At 44.9% G+C, this 21,051-nt stretch overlaps 1 protein-coding gene across 1 annotated transcript; it reads left to right on the plus strand.

Moving 5' to 3' along the window:
- Positions 1-13,406: 13,406 nt before the first annotated feature.
- Positions 13,407-14,639, plus strand: LOC107207231 (translation initiation factor IF-2-like). Its single transcript, XM_015633994.1, has 2 exons — positions 13,407-13,885; positions 14,256-14,639. Exons 1-2 carry the CDS (start codon positions 13,407-13,409, stop codon positions 14,323-14,325), a joined length of 549 nt encoding a protein of 182 aa, XP_015489480.1. The 3' UTR covers positions 14,326-14,639.
- The last annotated feature ends 6,412 nt before the right edge of the window (positions 14,640-21,051 follow it).

Raw genomic sequence — 21,051 nt, forward strand, 5'->3', positions numbered from 1 at the left:
CCGCATTTTCTTCGTCCCTAACCGGGAGTCTTAATCCCAGAAGACAAACCCTGCTTTTTGGAATGTACACCTTGCCTCTAAGCAACCATAAATTTATTGGTCTTAATTCTATAATACGAAGACTACTTAAGTGTTAGAAAATGCTATAAAATTACATACCCAGTATGTTGATTGCAGAGAAGATAAAGGATATGTGAATTACTTGTTCCATTATCTTGCAGTCCCTTGTGATTCTCATTTCTTTAGCCGTACTTTAATAAGAATTAGAATACCTCATTTTATCAAGTATGACTTACTCTACTGTGAAGGACAGCACAACGTTTTGGTCTTGTAAAATCTTAAAATATTTAATGTACAGAAGACATGGCATATAAACATGTATTAATGTTTGTAAAATAATGTGAAACCCCTCTGGTGGCACTATTGAATCATTCTTCACATGAATATATTGAGTTTATTCTTCACATGGTAGTGGAAGCATGCTATTAGAGCAGTAGAAACAGAAGAGCCAGTAGATACATCGGAACAATGGTCTGAGGACAGCGATGTGGAAGAGAGCTGAGTATTCTTAAATGCTGATGAAAGCTTAATTTCTAATTACAGCTGTAAGTTGAATACCATTGAAATTACATAAACTCTGAGAAGTCTTGAGAAGCTGAGTAGCTTTGTATTAAAAGATTGCAAGATTCTAAATTAAGCTGGTTTGTGCTATTTGAGTCCTTTCATCACCAGCTGTACTTAGAATGCTAAAAAAACAAGCCATGGGGCAAAAGGCTGAGTTTGAATTAGGGATAAGCTAAGCCAAATCCATATATTAGCAGCCAATTAAAAAATGTTTCTTTGTAGAGCTCAGTTTGATGCAAAGAACTTACCTGCAGAAATGGAAGTGGATGTTGTAAACTAAATCAAGGAACAAAAATTAGGAAGTTGTCTAGCAAGTATGAACAAATAAATATCAGCAGAAATCTGCTGCCAAATCCAAACAATTAGCCAAAACAGGAGGAAAACTGAGTGGTACTAAGGACATGCCTCCAACAAGTGGCAGAACACAGACGCTCAGGCTTCTGTCTCTGGGACAGGAGATTGGGGCAGTAGTTTTGTTTCCACATTCCCAGTCCTCCTCCATGCTCCCACTGAAAGGACTGTTTTAGCAGAGTACCTTGTAGGAAATCCTCCAGGGAGATCTCCAAGGACAATAGATGGGAGCAGTGAAACTAACTGCATCCCCACCTTCAACTTTATTCAATAGGCCTCTCTCCTCCAGCTTTCCAAGGAAATGCATCATTCCCGTGAGCCTGACTTCCTGCACGTTCTGCATGTGAATTGTTTCTTCAGATGGCCTTGCCATTAACAAACTTCTTTCTGGTAATTCTTGCTCCATGCCATGGAAAGCTCCCCTAGCTTCTCTGGATTTTAAAGGCTTCATAGCAGATCTCTAGGTGCTGGTCCCTCTGATTTCGGTGCAGAGAAGGATGTGCTTTCAGATGGGTTTTCAAGGGAAATTAAAAGCAGAATTTCACTGTCCCTTGGGCTTTGCATTTCAGAAGGTCAGACCTTTTTGAGGGGTGCTTACACAGGCACGCCAAAAATATGGAGTTCAGTTTTTTCATAGCCCATCTCTGCACTGGGCTGCCTTTACCCTGCAAGGTATTTATTAATTGCTAGGGTTAAACTGTCCATGGGTGAAACAGGACTAGGACACATATACATACATTACATTTTAAATGGAATGGAACTTGAATAGGATTCATATTCTTCCTAGGAAAAAACAGCTCTTTTTATTAGTTCCCTTAATATTATTTAGACAACTTTTAACATCTCTTGTTCTCTGATAATATTTTACAAAATGTATGGCTAGCAATAGTGCATATCTTTATCTGCAGTATGAGTCCTTTGCAGATACAATTGTTAGGAATATTTTATAAAAGGAATTGTGAGATCACAACAAAAGGCTTTTGGTCTTGTGCATTTTTTCGAGCTGTTTGCTTTGTAACACTATTATTGGTCATTCAAATTACAGTCTAGCTAAACATATGATGACTGTAGGTAAGATTAAACAAATCACCAGAAAATGAAGGCAATTAAATTAGTTTCTTCAAAACTGAGAACGCTGTTAGGTGTCATGTGCAGTTCTCAAGTTCATGAAGCACATTATGGGCCAAGTCCAGTTTAAGGACGATACAAGAGTATTGTATCACCCCAACACTGATAGCAAATACTCCTCTTCAGAGAACTCTTGAGGACACTGCAGAATTGATCTATGTTGCAGTATAACCTTTCTTCATCCCAAGACAAGAAGCTCGGGCCGCATGCTGCTCAACAGACCTCATCAGAGCACTTTCTTAGTGCACAGCTGGGGATGTCTGCCCAAAACACTGCTCTGTATTTCCACGGAGCAGGTCTCTAACAAGCCAGGCTTTTCCAAGGCACAGGAGGAGTGCTGAGAGTCAAAGATTCAATTAGCAATGGTTCTGTCAAAGAGAACTGTGCAGAAATTTTATGTATGGGTGAAGTGTCTGATGACTGCTTGTGTGGTACAGCTGGAGTTTTGAGAAAAGGCCAAGCAGTAGAGAGACATGGGAAAAAAAAACAGCACTGAAATGCCTTCTCCTTGCCTGGCCCACAGCCAGGCTGCCTCTCTGGTGTAACTTAGGGCATCCTGGGGGCTGCTCAGCATTATGCTGCCTGTCAGTGTCTTTAAAGAGCTATTATGGCTGCTGGAAGTCTCTACAATGAAGGAAGACTTGAGTAAGTCCTTCTCTGCCAACACATCCAGTGCCAGGCAGCAGCAGGAGGGTGTTTTTAGCATGACTTCATGCCAGAGGTTCTCTGTACACTAAACAGTCTGGCAAAGCACACAGACCAACAAAAACAGATTAATCTGGACTAGCATGATCAAATGGATCCAATAGGACATTTGGTATACTTTTAAGGCAAATGTTTGCCTATCAACCATTTCATTCAATCTATTGTTCAGTATAAAGACTGGTGCCAAAACTACTCAAGCATGGGCCAAGTTTTCTTCAGTTACACACATAGTCCTGTAAGTTTACTAAGGAGATACCATTTTATATGGAGCCTGAACTCAAAGTTGAGGTCAAACTCACCTCTATAGCTTGATTGCGCTTCCTTGGGAAGCTGACGTGTATGTTTTGTGGGAGTGTCCCTGATGGAGTAAGAAATAAAGTTGGGTTTATGAAAGTTCAGGTGTCCTTACAATAGATTTTCATACTAATAAAATGAATTGCACACTGCTGACAGTATTCTCTTATTTTCATAATCAGGTAGGCTCAAAAGGGTCTAATTGTTGTGTAAACAAGATAAGGTATGATTTCTAGGAACATATGTCTATAAAAATGCAATAGTCAGAGTATTAACATTAATCACTTCACACTTAAGGAAGATACTGCACACTTAATTGACAAACAAAATAATGCTGATGCATTTTCCAATAACCTACATGAAGACAGGAAGGGTTTATTAGAGTTTTAAGAGATACAAAAATAGCATTTCTGAAAGCAAACAGGGAATCACAAACTATATGAAAGCCATTTGATTAAAAATTTTCTTCTCCTTTTCTCCCCTCCTTTTCTGCATTCTTTTATTCAGCAGGGTGAGATTTTTCAGGGGTGCCAGACCTACTTTAGCACATCTGTCATCCCTGCAGCTGCACTGAGCGGACATCAAAGCAGCTGTGCAGAAACCCAAACTTCACTATTTTATTCACTGAAGGCGTTACCAGCCCCTAGGCTCTTGCATATCCCTGTCATTCCCAGCAGCTGCTGAGGAAGCTTGCTCTGAGCTCTGAAATAGCTGAGATCTTGAAGTCAGACCTTGATCTTCCCAGCTTTATCTGAACTTTCCCAGAAGAGCTCTGCAGGTGGGCAGGGCACAGCCTCTACAGCCCATCCCAGTGCTCTCAGCCCAGGGCATCAGGCACCTCCACAGGGACAGGGACATCAGCTCATAGGTCAGAGTCCAAATAAGGAGGAGCTATGGGTATACAAATGACCTGGACTGAGCTTTGAATAAATCCACTGGGCCACTGGAGGGGAGTGTGTCCCAGCTGGGGCCCAGGACCATGACAGTGTCTCCACTACCCATGGAGCTTATTTCTCCATGCAAGTGGTGGATGTACAGCAACAGGCTTCACACAGTTTATGCTTTATGGGATCAAAATTGGCTTTTAAACAAAATCTCAGATCAGAGGGACCTGCAAGCAGGAGCTTCTAGAAGGGAGACCACAGCATTGTCCTTGTTTCCCTGCCTGTGCTACTGCACAGTCCATTCTGCCTTCCTCTACTCTTCCTGTCAGGCTCTGCCTCTGGTTTCCTTGTTTAACCTGTGTTAACAGGCTGCTTTCATACTTGTCTATCTTTTTTAATCCCTAGTTGACCAACAAGTCTTTTTTAAAGCATGGATCTGGACTGCGTTGTCAAAATGGCACAAATGTCAAAGCAACAATCATGATTCCAGCTTGCAGTAGCAATGTCTGTAAAGGTTAATCCTGATATTTGTGTAGCTCATACTGTAGCAAAATCCAGATCCATCTGTTAATGAAAATAAGAATAATGATTCACAGTCTGACTGTAGGCACTGGTTAAGCAAGTCTTCTCAAACTCTACAGATGTTATCTGGAAAATTAAGAAGCTGCAATTGAATTCAGTTTCTGGACAAGCATGGCAAATACTGAGGAGGTTTATTAATTTATCAAAGCTTCTTGTGAGAGGATCTGAATCCTTTTCTGAAGGCCAGGATAGAAAGAAAGCACTTTCTCATTCTTCTTGTGGAAATGATCAAAACTGCCTACCCTGCATGGAGGGAAGAGGCAGCTGCAATGAATTATTTATCTGCAACACACTGTAAGAGGGATGTGCTGTGAATTATTGTAGAGCTGGGCAGGAAATGGTTGCCTTGTCCCAAAAGATTTTTGAGATTAAGAATGTATTGCTATTCCACACCAGGATAAAACCAAACCCTTTACAAGATCTAAGGAAAGGAGAGGGAAAAAGACCCACCTACAAAACCCTGTCATCAGTCATGTGTGTAGAACTCTTAGAACACCTGAGAAGTTTGGTAGAGAATTCAACCTCTGTGTCCCTGGGGTGTGCCTTAGGGAGACCAACATGCAGGAGCAGGGACATGAACCGTGTTGATCTTGTGTGAATGCCATCTCAGCTGAGCCAGGATGGGGCTTAGGTTTTGGCTTTTCATGCTGTTCATTTTACTTCAGCAAAAGAGTTGTGACTGTTCCTGCCTGATTACTTAGTCCTCGTAGAAGCAACCCATTGTTTATACTGACTCTTCCATTTTTACAGCTAAATGCTGCAGAGCTGAATGTTCTTTTATAAAATTTTTTACCTCTAGATGGGAAATCTCTTTAAAAAGTTTACATGGAAGTGACTTTATTTTCTGAATCATTTCCCCCATGTATCTCATAAATAAGAAGTTTTCTCTAGTGGGATTTTTTCTTTTTTCCAACACCTCCAGTTTAGACACAAAACCTGATCATCAGAGTGCCATTCTATATTTTTAAGGGAGGCTGCAAACTGATTCAGTAGATACAACATAGCAGAAACTTCAGAATTTGAACCTATTCTATCTAAAATCATTGCCTTGTTCCATAAAAAGAACAAGAAAAGCTTTTCCATATCTTCATGACAGCGGTAGAAGTTCATACTTGACATAGTTTCTCCCCAGGGTACAACTGTGGTGAGGAAAAAAAATTATGCTGACTGAAATAACTTGAATGTATATACATTAAAAACACATGGTCTTTTTGGTTGTAGGTATGAGTTGGTGAGGTGGAGTACCTCCTGAGATTTGTGAGGAGATGTGGCAGATCAGATGGATCCTTTTCCTGGCACCAGGAGAAAGATGTGAGAAAAGCACCAGCTGTTTTCTTTGGTCTTTGTAGAGACAGAGCAAGCAGAAATAAAAAGTTATGCAGCAATGATTTCAGAACATTTTGCAAATAAGATGCACTTTGAATTTTTTTGTACACTGGGACATGGAAAAGGAATGCCCGGTTGAGAAATATTTTGAGCCACATGAGCCATATTCAGTTTACATAAGTGTGCAGAGAGCACAGGCTAGCTAAATTTCAACTTAATCCAGCTAAATTCCAGCCTAGTCCAGCTAGCAGCCATGTGTATGCATGATGTTCCAAATCCTTCACTTCCTCTCAATTCCCTGGAGGCTGGCAAAAGTTACAAGAGTAATGTTGCTGGGATCTGAAACCTTCTTAGTCAGATGGTTAGAACTAAATGTGTTTAGTTCAATTAATGCTGGTATAAAAGACTTGAAGTGATGAGTCAGATGGCCAGTCTGCCTGAACTATCAGCAGAGCTGGATGCAAAGAGGACCAATGCAGAACAAGCCCTGAGACTGAGACAAATCCAGCAATGTGAGCGATTGGCAACACTGCTTGTACAACATGTGGCCACTGGTGAGGCTCAGGCTGCAGCTGATGAAGACTTTAGGATACAAATTGCAGGCTGGCAGTGACCGCAGATCTGGGTATCCCTGTCTGGATGTGACTGATGCCAGCAACATCTGGATATGCCATTATACCATCATCTTTTTATTAAATAAAATGAAACTCAAATTTAGGATTTTTTTCTTCAAAAAACAGGCCAAAGCCATGTTCTTCCAGTTCTTGAAAACATGGCCATCTGCCTCTGGGATGGGTGAGCTCTGTTGCAGGCCTTAGATCACTGGTGATGGACACAACAGCATCACAGATGAATGACACTGACAACCTGCAGACAGGATGTACTGTTTTATTCTTGTTTGGGTGTATTTTTTTTCTTTCTTTCTTTCAAATTTATTCTTACACCAGATTTGTGAGAGCCATTTTCTTGTATAACTCTTGCTGCAACAATTTACACATGTAAAGTCCCAAATCGGATTAACAAATCTATTTGATTTAGTACTACATTTGAAAAGCAACCAGAAGCACCAGGCGGTCCATTTCTTAAGTGAGACGTGACATTAAGAGTGTTCAGCCAGTCCTGTCCTATTTTTTTGAATTTTCTGCCTGGTCACATTGAAATGAAAGTCACACTGGACACAGTGCTGGTTACAATTAGAAAATTTTACAAAATCTTGGCCCTATTAGAAGATGTCACCCTGTTACATGCACTGCTGGGGGTCTAGTCTCTCCAGCATGAGAAAATGGGTTTGATCACTCATTGGTGTCATGTATCTACTACACATTTATTCAGCTGGATTTCTAAAGGAAAAGAGATTATTTTATTGATAGGTTTTTAACACTGTTTGATAATTATAATTGGATTTGATACACTTGGATGTTGAAGAAAATGTCACTCCACATAAATTGCACAGTTTATAAATCTATAAATGTCTGTGTATTAAAAATAATTATACCAATATCTATGTTAAGATATGGATCGAATACTAGAGGTTGCCAGGATTAGAAACTGTTTCCATTATCTGAACAGTAACTGGGAAAAATCGGATCTGAGTAGTCATTAAAAAATTTAGTGATGTTTTTATCTATTTTCAAATGCCACTCTAAACTATATAGTGTTTAATCTAGCTTACTTGTTAAAGGAACATAAAAAGAGGCACTAGGAATGTAGATTTAGTATAGCACTGCTGTTAAGATGAAGAGTAATGGCAGGAAAGCCTTAGCTCTCAGATTCTCCTGCTATACTAATGTCACCAAAATCATATTACTGGGTTGCAGGTGTTTTTCATTGGCTATATGGGCAGAAGGAATGGTTCCTTTCACCCCACGGAAGCAGGTCTCCTGATCCACTGGATCACACATGGGTGGCATTTTATGTTCACCCATAGCAGCACCAATTGATGCATGGCAAAGGTTCTTGTTCCCTGTGTAATGGCTCAAGCACCCAGGTTAGCTGTGTCACCCACACTAGTCTGTGTAGGGATCTCACTCTAAGCTCAGGGCCATGGGCCAGACTGATTTAGACCTGTTAAACACCTCCATAAGACGTGATATGCCATCCTGGTTAAAAATGCCACATTTTTCAGAATATTTTTTTTTTTTCCTATTATTTGCTACACTATGCTTTCTGATGAAGCGTAGAAAAAAGATTTATTTTCCAGGTGGTGGGAAGTCTGCTAGGCTAGTAGAAAAGAAACTGACTGGATTTGTTCCTCTGTGTGTTTGTTTTCTTAAACTGCTGGTTTTCAATCTGCTAATCACCAGTGGCTGTTGCCTTTTGAGGAAACAAAAACACAAGAGTACCAAAATTGTTTATGAAAAGCTCTTTTGTAGACCAGTTGTCTAATTTTTTTTTCCATGTAAAGGAAGTGTTGTCCAGTTTAGAAAAAGGTCTCAGGACTGTATCTCCAGCTGAGATTTAAACACTGTGTAAGAGTAAATTGGCTTAAACAGCCAAGGAAGATTTACAGCTGAGGCTTACTTTGCTCACTTGGCCGATGATCAAGAACAGCAAAAGTCTTCCAGATAAAGCTAAGCTGCAGTAGGACATTGGCTCTGTGAAGTATCTTTTCCCTATGTATTTCCCAGAATTATTTGGGAGGCATTTTAGAGATGTGGTTAAGTAGACATGTGAATAATATATATTATTATGATAGGGAGAAGAATGACTTGTCATTTGGTTCACCTTTCTTTATCAGGGTGACTTTCCTTAGCCAAAGACTCCCAAGTTCCCTGACATTAGGAAAAGTCACAAAAAAACAATGGTTGAGATTAAGTGAATCACATAAACACATAGCTGTATGTAACCATATATTGCAAATAGAATAGAATGTGTGTCCCCTAAAATTCAGTCACCTCTTAATGATTAACTGATGACAGCCATGTCTTATCTGGGGTTTCTCTCCATACCTATTTCTCTTCAGTCATCAAGGATTTGTAAGCATTCTTGGGGGTTCCTTGGCACTTAGGCAGTGCAGAACAAATCATAAGTATGATCTCTTAGCTGCTAGACACAAGTATTGGAACTCCAAGGAGATGCTTGCAATTTTTAATTTTGTCTGCGAAGATTTTTCTTAAAAGAGGTAATAATCTGTTCTCCTCTGCTAGCAATCAATATATGTACCATTATTTGCATAAACCACAGTTCCAGGTTGTACCAATAATGAATGGAGAGGGACACTTTGAAAAGGAGATCAAAACATGGGGGATTGGGTTGTGTGTTTTTGTTTTCTAGCTTACTGCTGGCTACTTGCATGGTCAAAATAAACCTGGATATGCAGCTCATACCATAAAACAGAGTCATTGACCATCAGCAAAGCATTCCCTGTGCTGTAATTCCAAGCAGTAACATACTAAATCTTGGGAAGACAGGTACCCAGGCAAGCCTGGGTTCTTGCCTAAGTGTGGTTTTCAAAGAGGTGCAATCTTCTCTTATCATTTACCTAGCCAAAGAAATGAAATCTCTACATTCACGTATACCACTTAGGAACAGTAATTTTACAACTCCTTTTCCTCTTGGAAGCCTTCCAAATCAATATTTTTGTTCTGTTTCAGGCAAAATGGGAACACATAAAAAATTATTTTGTTCATATCCCTTTGTAGCCTGGGACCCTTTGAGCAACAGTCAGTAGGCAAAAATTAATATATGACTGAAAGAGAATGGTCTTTCTGTGGTTCCTGGTGATGGCTGAGGAAAAATAAGGCCAGGAAATAGTAGTTTCATAATTTGTGATAAATTACATGGTGGTGGGTATCTATTGAGTCCAGTCTGGAATATTTTGTTCCGATTGCAGTGAAAACTGCAGCTTGTGCTCTTACCTCAGCATCAAATTGAGCATGTGTGAGACACAACACTTGGGATTAATGTTAAATGAGTGAATCTTAGACCTTATCTATCATTTATTTGTCTCATGTGTGCACCCATGGATATCACAGGCATTTTTATTTAATTATTTAAGAATTGGCACATGACCTGTATTATCTCCTTCCTTCGGGTATCTTGCTGACAGAATAGTGCAAAGGAGCAATATCTAATCCTCATACAGCTAGAACTGCTTGTGAAGAGAAAGATCTTATTAAACTGGCCCTGTCATGTGAGCAGAAATTACACTTAATATTAAGTACTGCTTCTTAAGACAGAATATAGTTGTGCTCATACCACCAAATTGATTCAGACTGCCATAAAAGAGTCATAAGGTTTCATCTTAATTTCAGAGTAAATCTCTGTGCATGTGGTCTGTGTCACTTTGATGGATACAGAACTGTGCACTGCTACAAGGCCAGGACATGTATTTATTTATTCAGGAAAATATATGTCACAAAAACACTCATTGTAAAAGACTTAGTATGCTCTAATGGTGTGATCCAGCACCACTGAAATCAATGGGAGTCTTTCTTTCCATGCTGGTAGTGCAGGAGTGTGCCAGCAGTACAGAAAGCATTCCTAAAGTGCCTGGCACAAATGTCAAAATCATTAGGAAAATAAAAGGCTGACAAGGAGGCAACCCCATAGACATGAGACAAATTTGGAGGCAACTGAAAATACAGCTGTTTTCTAAAGTTTCTATGTGAAACATATGTTCTGAGAAAGATGGGTTATTCTAGCTGTATGTCTATGCTCATTTGTAGTATAAAAATGAAACAAATGAAAGAGTAGTAACAGAGGAGCTCATAAAAATGGACCTTAACAACAGCTGCAGAAAAGAACTGGTTAGTAGTTTACTTGCCTTTAAAATTCAACTTGCAAAACAAAGTTGATTTATTCAAATTTTCATTAATTTTACCAGATTTTGCTTTATTCTGCTTTAAATAGCACCTAAAAAAAAAAAAAAGGCAGAAATATTATTTCCTGGTTTTTAATGAATGATCAGCCTGCACTATAAAGGCTTGTTTGCTGTCATTACTTTAATGAAGAACTGCAAACCACATATTTTGGTTGCAGCTAGTTTCACACGAGTACTTCAATCCTGGGAATTTTTAGGCCTATCCCATGAAGTGAAGCAGCCCAAGGGACATGAACCATGACTCTATATACAGAACAAAAATGTGCCTGTGTGCATGCACAACCGTGAGCCTCCAGTATTGTTGTCTTTTGCCGGGTCAGTCAGGATATGATGTGTGACCAAACCCTTCTGTCTTGGGAAGTCCCTTCCTTCGGATGTTCACTGGGGGGGGAGCACCCATCTCCTTGCCAAGGAGGCTCCTGCCCCCGTTTAGCTGTGGACTTGTTGCCACAACATCATCACAACTTGCCTGCCCAGCTTTTGGGAGTAGTTTCACAGGGTTCCCACCAACCTCTGCTGAAGCTTCCATCAGCAGTGGCTTCCCAGTCCTTCAGCAGAGTCTTCAGAAGAAAACCTTAAGCAGAAGGGCTCCTGGGGGAGTGGAAAGTATTACAGAGAGTAAGAATCTTCTTTATTGCAGACTTTTTGACTTGAGACACCCATCTTCATCTTCTCTCTGTGTTCGTTTTACCCAGCAAGCATCCAGCAAAGACTAACAGTTGGTGTCTGGGGCTGGCTTCCAGACAGGGACCCAGGGCATTTCACAGGTCCGCTTGACATCTATCTCCCCTGGTCCCAAAATTGGTTCTTCACCCCAAAGTCCAACACACAACAGAAATCCAGGGCAGAAAGAGACTTGCCCTGTCCACAAATAAATAAAATCACCTTCACGTAAATCCAGATGTCATTCCTCTCCACGTTGCTGTTATGCTTTCCCAAGCACAAATGGGAAAAAAATCTAAACTTGGTTCCTTTGTCTGCTTTGATACCATTATTTTATCTATGGGAACACTGCCAATCTTTTTTGTGTAAATGTCCAAGTTCAAGGCCAGGAATCCTCTTGTCCTTTTGGCAGCATTAGCCTTTGGTCAAACCCAAGCATCTTTCTGAGCTTCGACGGGTCTTGAGGTTTTGCATGTGGTGAGATTTGTTGCAAACTGCATTCATAATGATGCAATTTTTTAACCATAAGATACAAAGAATACTGAGAGAGCTAGATGAACTGAATCTGGCCCTAGATGCTGTAAGGGGCTTTATATTGTGTACAGATATGTGAGGGGAGCTGGAGTCGAGTGGCTGCTGGCCAGTCCTGGGCTGCCCAAAGCCTCTGCAAGGGAAGTCCCAGCACCTCTGCAGTTCAAAAGCAAAGAGGTGATACTCTTAAGACTTTCATTTCTTTTTAAATTTTACCTCCAAGTTTTTTCTATCAAAAACAGATTTTCAACTAAATCAGCCACATCATGAAAAAGAAGGGGAATGAATGAATGAATGAATGAATGAATGAATGAATGAATGAATGAATACAAGCAAAAACAGCCTCTTTTTTTCATCAGTTTTGCCAAGGGCAGGGCAGAAGACAAGGACACTTCTTTCAAAAGGAGATCCTGGAGTCATGCCACGACCATCCCTGACCCTTCCTGCAAGAGGAGGTTTCCCTGCTCTCTCCTGCCCTGCCTTCTCAGGGTTTCTCCCCTTCTGCATCAACTCTGCCTGAGCCCATGGATCTGTCTTTTTAAATGCAAAACGAAGAAAAGGTCGGGAGCATGGGGCAGCCCCTCCACGCACCCGCCTGCCCCCGAATGCAGTGAAGCTGGCAGAGCCTCTCACAGCCCTGCCTTAGGGAGCCGCTAACTCCTAGCTGCACCCGCCCGCTGCCTCGGCCCGGTCCGACACGGAGCAGCGGCGCTCCGGGCCGGCGGTTTTCCCTGAATCCTCATAAATCAAGCTGTACATAAAGTTGCAAGAGAAACAGCAGCGGAACTGCACCTCCGCGGTCCCGCGTGAAAGGACACCCGGGTGCCCCGCCGGCCGCAGCTTCCAGCCCAGCCCCGACGTGCCCGCGGGTCCCTCCGTGGGGCGGCGGAGCCTCAGGCGGGGCCCCCCGGGACAGCCGCGGGCTCGGCGGCGGGGGCGGCCAGCGCCTCCCGCTCCCGCTTCTTCTGCTTCATGCGGCGGTTCTGGAACCAGACCTTCACCTGGGCGTCGCGGAGGCGCAGCGAGCGGGCCACCTCGAGGCGGCGGGCCCGCGACAGGTACCGGCTGAAGTGAAACTCCTTCTCCAGCTCCGTGAGCTGCCGGGTGCTGAAGCTGGTGCGTGCGGAGCAGGCGGGAGGTTCCCCCCCGCACGGCGCCTCGCCGCCTGCAACGCCGAAAAACACCGCGCTTCAGCGGGGGCAAAGGCAGGGGGAGGAAGCGGGGCGGGGGTCGAGGCGGGAGAAGGGCAGAGGGGAGCCGGGATGGGAGCAGCCCCCGCCCGCTCCCCGCCGCCCCACTCACTTCTCCCTGGCGGGCTCCGCTTCGCTCGCATCCACTCGAAGGTGCGGGGCTCTGCCGGGGCAGCCGAGGGAGCCGAGGAGCCGGGCGAGGGGGCGGCCCCGGGGCAGGGCGAGAGCTGCCGCAGCCCCCCGCCGCCCGAGCCGAGCCGGGGGCGGTCGGGGTCCTGCGGCGGCGGGCGGCCGCTCCCGGGAAGGATGAACGTAGCGCAGCCCGGCGGTCCGGCTCCCCGGGACGGCCGGCAGCCGAGGCCAAGCGCCGCGGGGGCAGCGGCCGCGTACCCCAGCGCCTGCGGGGGGGACGCGGCGCTGGCCGTGGTGCCCGGCGCCAGGAAGGCGTCGTCCCCTCGACTGGGGTACGGGACCTGCGGGGCCCCGCGGCACAGCCCCGGCGGAAAGGAGAGAGCGAAGTACCCCAGGTCCATGACCCGCGGGGCAACACCGCGCCCCGCCGGGGCAATATGCCCTAATATATGCCCTGGAGCGGGGCGGCACGTCCCGCCCCGCGGCCAATGGGAGCCGGGAGGGGCGAGCCCCCGCCGGGGGTCCCGGGCGCCGCCAGCTCCCCTGTCCGGCGGGCAGAACCTCCGCGCACCCGGATTCCCCCGGCACAGGCCGTTCCCGATGGACTCGACGGAGTCGCCGCACGCTCGGGACGTTTGCCGGGAGTTTGGAAGGTGAGTGGGCGCTTTCCCGCTATCCAGGCTCCCGTCGGGGTGCGGGTCTGCGCTCTCCCTTGCCCTGCAGCCGGCCAGGCTCCTGGAGGCTCCCACGGGCACACCCAGGTCTCCACACACGGAGGCTGGGGCGGGGGGCGGGTTGCTTCTGCACCTCATGGCACTTAATGGTCTCGTTCCATCAGATAAGTGCTCTGTAGGCTCTCAAAAATGAATCCTCTCACCGTCAACAGGCTCACACCGTTAATGGACTTTTATTTTTCCCTTGGCTATTCGGCATTGTTTACTGAGTGTTTACAGCTGGCAGAGAGCACCAAGCTGCATTCCCTGGCCAAATCGTCCAACTATCTCCTGGTTTTCAATCCCCCAGAATGGCAGGAAGCAATAATGAAGGTGAAAGAGGTGAAATCTGGACTCCCAAAGCGATCATCTTTCCCTAAATGTCTCCAAGTGACACTTGACCATCCAGTCTGAGCCACGCTGATGTTTGATTTGGATAATGATGGGTTTCATCCAATGCCTCAGCAGATAACCACATGTAAATGCAGTTCAGAGCAGCAGAAGGGTGTGCTGGGCAGAGTACACCCGGGCTTCGGTGACTTGGGACTGGACACACAAGGAACACAAAGATGCTGCTTTGATAGACTTGCAACTTTCTAATTCTTAGTAGGTGGATGTGGAGTCAGCTGGGAAATGCAAGGGTTGTACTTTATTAAAAAATATATTTTATTTCTAAATAAAAGCATGAAATTTATATGCCTTCATCCATCATCCAGTGCCTTCCACTCAACAGCTCAAGGAGCTCTACAAGCTCTTGGCCAAAGTGCCGTTTGCTGTGGTCAGGAAGAAGCCACAAATTTTGCAAGGACCAAGCATGCTGCCAACCTCATGAAGGCAAGCAGAATCCCCAGAGAAGGAAACACTCCACTGGGTCTCCTGTGGATATCAGAGAGCTGGACTGGTGACGGGAAGAGGTTTTCATGGGGAGACATAATCAGACCATTTCATTGACTCGGTATCAAATCTTTCACATGGAGAGTTGTGCTCTACAGCTCAGCTCCACCATTATACCCAGCTGATGAATCTAGAGCAGACCTGTTTTGGGTTTTTTTGTCCTGCAGGGGCCCTGAGAGGACACATTGCTGGGACAGGCAGTGCAATGCAAGCCTGCAAAGATACAGGAGCGCTTCCCTGCACAGGGACTCTGATCAGTGACATGGCCTCCTAACAACCCCACTTTCTCCCCAGCTAGTGTTGTCCATCTACTATAAAACAACTATTACAGAGCAAAGGCTGGTTGTACAGATTATGTCTTAAGGGTTCTTGAACTTCAAGTCTACAGACACAGGGCTCTGAAATCTCAGAACCCTGAGGCTCAGTGTTCTCCTGGCATAGACTTGTTCACTCTGATGGGCTGTGCTGCCTTAATACACTAACAATGGAGTATGACCTAAATTTCTATTTTCAGGGGATTCAAGTATAAATTAGAAGAACAGTTTAAATTAAATACGCTTTGTCAGGAAACATACATTTTGAGGAAGGGGTTAAATTCTGGATGATACAAACTTCCTCAGCACTCCCGTGGTAATCAGAGCAGTTTGGAAAATGTTATCTTCTGAAAAATCAGAAGCCTGGGAACACCAGGTTTTCTCCTTAGCAGAGAATGGCTGTCCATGCAGGAGAGCATCTGTGCTCTTCAGTCTCCCCTGCTGTAAAAATTCCTGCCTGCAGTGAAGGAAAGAAAATTGGCTCCAGAGAAGGGCTGCTGCTTTACTTGAGTCTTGTGTTTGCAGAATGCAACTGGTTTAATTACACCTAAGACTGTTTTAAATGCTAGAAAAGCTGTCTATGTTCACACCAGCATATGATCTTTCCATTTACCCAGCTGGATGCTGTTACAAGTTTCCTGTTCATTACCTGTTTGTTTTGGCAGGACTTTTCAAGGGTGACAGAAGCAGAAATCAGTGGCTAAATACAGGCAAAACATCTCTTGTTGATGCTCTGGCTTTTGAGGGGGCACTTTTTCTGCATGCAAAAATTTCAGTGCTCAGACTTAAATAGTTAAGTTCCAAGGATAGAGAATAGAGTGACTGCTGCTGTCTTTTTACAGGGAGTCTAATGGGAAAGATGAAGAACTCCTTGGAAGACAAAAGAAGGAAGAAGAAAAGTGGGGGGAAAAGGAATGTGAAAAACATGATGGTGTCAGAGACAATTTGAGAATGGCTGTGAGGTTTAGGGATGCCTGTGTGAGTAGCCAAGTGATGGTGAGACAGGGGAGGGGCTGCAGCAAAAACCTCTGTGAGAACAATGAGCAAATGAGTCCTTGTGTCATCATGTTTCTGACAATATGAGGGCCTCTACAAAGCCTGAGAAAACCACTGCAGAACCAAGACATGATGTTGGAAAAAGCCCTGAGTCCCATTGGCTGCAGACACCAGTAACTCACCTTAGGGAGGCTGCTTGAGCAGCGTGTGTGTGGAAGGCAATGGCAGCCTGAGCCACAGACACTGCTTTGAGACTGGGACATGTGGCCAAGAGTCCACCCTTTGTGCTTGTCACAACAACACACAGGAGATCCAACAGATCCCTCCCCAGCCCCCAGGCCTGGAAGGTGTGCTTCAAGCATTACCTTGTTCTTACCCCTCTGCTGCTACAACACTGCCAGCTGGGCCAGCTGGTTCTCAGTGGTAAATGAGGATGTACATCCATGGTGTGGAGACCGCTAGGGTGTGGGGGAGCATCCTCAAGGGAGGTAAGCAAACATTGGTTATTAACCACTGGCCCTGTTACCGCAAGCAAACTACCAAAGGCTCCTGGGAGAAAGGCTATTAAAGAAGGAGGGGAAGCCCTTGGGAATTTATTTTGTAAAATGTGAGTAAAAACAGGGATGAACAGAGACTCCAGGGCAGAGATGGGGAATTGTTCTGGCATTCTAGGGGGGCCATCCTCAGCTCCTGCACTAGCACAGCCCTTGCAGGCAGTCACAGCAATCCTCAAGAAGGTATGTTTCTTTCTGCCATCAATATTTCCCTGCCACAAGTTCCCCTTTCCCAGATGACCCCTGGAGCAGGAACCTCTGTTCTCCCAGTATGTGGGATTAACGACAAATATCCTCTATATGGACACAGACAAAAGTCTATCCCTTCTTTTGTAAAGATTTGCTCTGAAGAGTGATTCTGCATTGGTCCCTTGCCATGTAAAGCCCTGTTTCCTGTCCCATGGCTGTGAATTTGGTGGATATTACACATACTGCTAACCCAGAGGTGTCAAGGTAAGCCCTGTTGCTGTGTGCAAAACTCACGTGTCAATGAGTTTGCAGCCAAGATTTCTGTCTTGTGTAGTCTTTCTTGCTCCTGAAGATCCTAAAATGTGGACCAGGTTTCTTGGAAGAAAGATTGAGGCTGTGCACCTCACTCAGCATGGGATTGCCTACTGCTCCCAAAACTTCAGCTATTGCAAGAAAAACTGCACTTCTGCAAATAAAAAAATGAACCCTAGTGTTCAAATTCTACATTCATGAGTATTGTTGCCCAGGAGGTATCTATCCTGTCTAGTAACAAATTCCTTGCTCTTTTCACTCTGCTTTGGGCTTATTGTCACTGCAGCTGAGCTTTTCTGTAATTCATCCCAGAAAGTTCAGAAAGCCTCAGGACCCTGGGCTGCAAAAGGAGAGACAAAGACTCACCTCTGCTCCTGAGCAGCAGCTGCAGAGGCCTAGGGATGTGCAGGCACAGATACCTCACTGTGTCCCACCATGTATCTCAGCCTGTGTGACCAAAGGGGTTCAGTCCTGCCATGTTACTCCATTGCTCTCAGGCTCTGGGACTGTTCTGCTTCTGCTGGATGGGGTTTCTGCTCGGGTCCCAGCTGGCTCAGGTCCAAGCAGAAGTAGGAGGAACCACTGTCGAGTAAAAAGTGCTCTTTGTGTGATTGATGACCTTTAATAGAGCCAGCCCTCTCACTCCCCTGGCAGCCCAGCTCCAAGCAAGGAACACGGGGTACCCACTGCTGCCTCTTATGTGGGAACAGAGAAACATTGCCAGTTCAGGGATTAACTTGCCACTCAGTCCCTGAAAAATGGCTGTAGGCAACAGAGCTCTGGTCTAGCTTATCTTGCACCTTTTAAAAGCAGAGGTATCTTGTTCATCAATGTATACCACCATGTGACACCCAGCCAACCACCACGGCCCTAACTGCCCTGGCAGCACCAGCCCAGCTCCAGTTTTTATTCCCAGTCAGGTCTGCAGTGGAGTGCTGGACATCTGGGTCTGTCCACCATGCAGCAGACTGTGCCTTCACCAGGCTGACATTGTGTGTGGTCGCTGGGCATGGACAGCAGGCTGCCACATAGAAGGATGGCATCACAACCTGCAGCTCCTTTCCTCAGCTGTCAGCAAGGCATCTTCCCCACTGGCAGACCAGCAGCCCCACCACCTTGACCCTGTTTTTTCTCCTAGTCAAGTAGTCCTTCTAGTGCCTGGACCTCCCTGCAGGCTGTTTCAAAAGGCTTCCCATGGGGCTGGAGAGGTGCAGACACCTCAGTGGTGGATCCTGCCTTCAGTCTTTCTGCCATGGAGCCCAAAAGACCCAGGTGGCCCTCAAGAAAGTCAGGGGACTTCTAGTTGATGCTGGTGGGCTCCCTCTTTCTTAGCCAGCCTCCTTCCTGCATGTCCTTGCCTCCTGGGATTGCAGCCAGCTGCCTCCTCTTCATCTTTGGATGCCTGCAGTCCCAGATGACCCTGGTATGGTTTCATAGTGGAAGCCATGGGGGTGCCCCTGAGTCCTTCACTAGCCTGCCCAGCGACCAGGGCTGGGAGCCTGCAGTGTCTGCTCAGAAAGTACTTGCTAATGGAGCAGGAGGCATTTGGCTTTGTTTTTCCAGCCAAACAGAAGTGGCACCTACAAAATTGTGGCATCCCTGGAAGACCCTAGCTGTGTCTAGGTTCCTCTGCCCTGGTGCTGCTCACCAGGCCATACACAGTGGGACACTAATGGGCCCCCCCTCAGAAAGAAACGGTATGCTCAGCCCTGCACTGACAGCATGGAGATAACACAAAGCCTCAGCTCCTTTTTGCGCCGGGGAAACTGCTGGAACACCATTAAATGGTGGGTTACTGTAAAAACCAGAAAGTGGAGACCCAAACCATGCTGGTCCAAACAGAAGAATTTGCATGGCCTCACTGAAGTTTGGTGCACCCCTGACACCTCTCAACCAGTGCTCCCTATCCCAAATAGTGCAACATCACTGCCGGTATTTAGAGGCCCTGGCTCACTGACTCTTTTATGGGTCTGGAGCAGATGGAAGGAGCAGGGAAGGAAAGGAAGGGGTGCTTTGTCTCCTATTTGTAAAGAAAGGCAAGGCTGAGATCAGCCCCAGGCCTGGCCTTGGCTGACTAGTTGTGTTTTATATAGGTGACTGGAGTTCATCACATCAGATGCTGTTGCAGAGGAGCTGAGCTCCTGTTGAGCGTGAAAGGGGGTTGTTCATAATTTATGAGTTTTAAATGGTGGGCCAAGAAAAAGTCTGGCTTGTGCCAAAGTGTATCTCTCCTCTAGATTGCTGATGCTTGTACAAACATTGTAAAAATGCCAGCGATCTTGCTAAAGTTACATTACTTCTAATAATTAGGTTATCATCATGGACTTCTACTGCATTACAAACAAGACGCCTCTGCCGGAGTCATGGAGAAGAAAGTGAATTTATTTACAAGAAGATTCTCCCTCACACAGGCTCCTCCTCCCCCGCTAGAAACCATGTCTGCTAGCCCCGTTTTCCTGCAATATGAAAGCAATTCAGGGCAGTGGGTCTCAGTAACACTGTGTTTGTGGTCAGGGCTCCTCTGAACTCCCTTCCTTCCCCACATCTCTGAACAGCCTTTTCTTTCTTAACAGATTTAATGAAGGATTAATAGTGTAAGTCAGGGCAGATACTATTTGACTAACAGCCTACAGAGCACAAAGCAAAAGGGAAAAGGACACTGGGTGTCCTGTGGAAATAGGGGTGCCTTGCTCTTTTGCAGATGGAAGCAGGTGATGCAAAATATATTGTGTTTCAAGAACACACAAAAAACCTACATGGACAATTTTGTTTGTGAGCACATTGATTGCAGAAAGTTTTGGAGAGACAAACACATGTATATATTTATGGCATATTACAGAAGTACAAATCACAAGTGGCGTCCAGCATTACTTTTTGTGTTGTTTCAATGTTTTGTTTACTCCTGGGTGGTGCTTCTAAGAAACAATTTGTGTGAAAACTTCCATAGAATACAATTTTAGGGCTCTAAAGGGTTAAAATATGTCTCCAAACAAAGCAGTTTATTCTGTTCTGTTTTGTTTACAAATCTGTAACACGTATATCCAAATCTGCTTGGTTAAAAGTGAAATTTAACAAAATATACACTTTTCACTGTAGCATAGCATTGTTGAAATCTCACAGAGGGGAAAACAAAACCCTATGTAATGTTTTGAAACATTAGTGCTCAGCTGAACATAAATGCCAAATGGCGAGGAAGAAAGCAGGGATGGGAAAGAAGAATAAATGAAAGAAAACTTGTCTGTATTGACCAGGATGGGAGCTGGTAAAATATTTCTCACAATAGGAATGCCAGGTCTGTCATTAGAGGATGGAGTAGGAGCTGCAGTGTTTGTCAAACTGGAAAGTGATGCATCAGACGCTTTGGTGGGGAATACAGAAGTTTGGATTAATATATAACTCAACACTTTTAGAAAGAGATAAGAATAGTCTTCTCAGAGCGATATGTACTGTCAGGAAGAGACTTTAATCACAGCGTTTACAAAAGAAGTATCTCTGTAAATCCAGCGAGGAGTTCAATACAGCCGTGTAACTAGAGAGGAGGAAACACGAGGGTTCAGAGCATCGTTCTCTTTCTTTTTTCCTATTTTTTTTAATCTTCTTATTACTTTATTTTTTTTCTTCCCCGTGTTAACTGTCCTGTTTGTGGCAGGGAGAGGTGGTGGTGCCCCTCTGCCGCGGTCAGGCGGGGTGGCACTGTCCTTGCTGGGCACTGGAGGAGCGCGGCGGCACCGCCCAGCCACTGCCCGTGCCCCATCTCAGCATCTCCCTTCGGCTGTGTGTATCTGATTGTCAATTTTCTTTCAAAGTTTATATTTATGGGAAAAAAAAAAAAAAAAAAAAAAAAAAA

Source organism: Parus major, chromosome 7, assembly GCF_001522545.3.
Source record: "Parus major isolate Abel chromosome 7, Parus_major1.1, whole genome shotgun sequence".
Classification (NCBI taxonomy): domain Eukaryota; kingdom Metazoa; phylum Chordata; class Aves; order Passeriformes; family Paridae; genus Parus; species Parus major.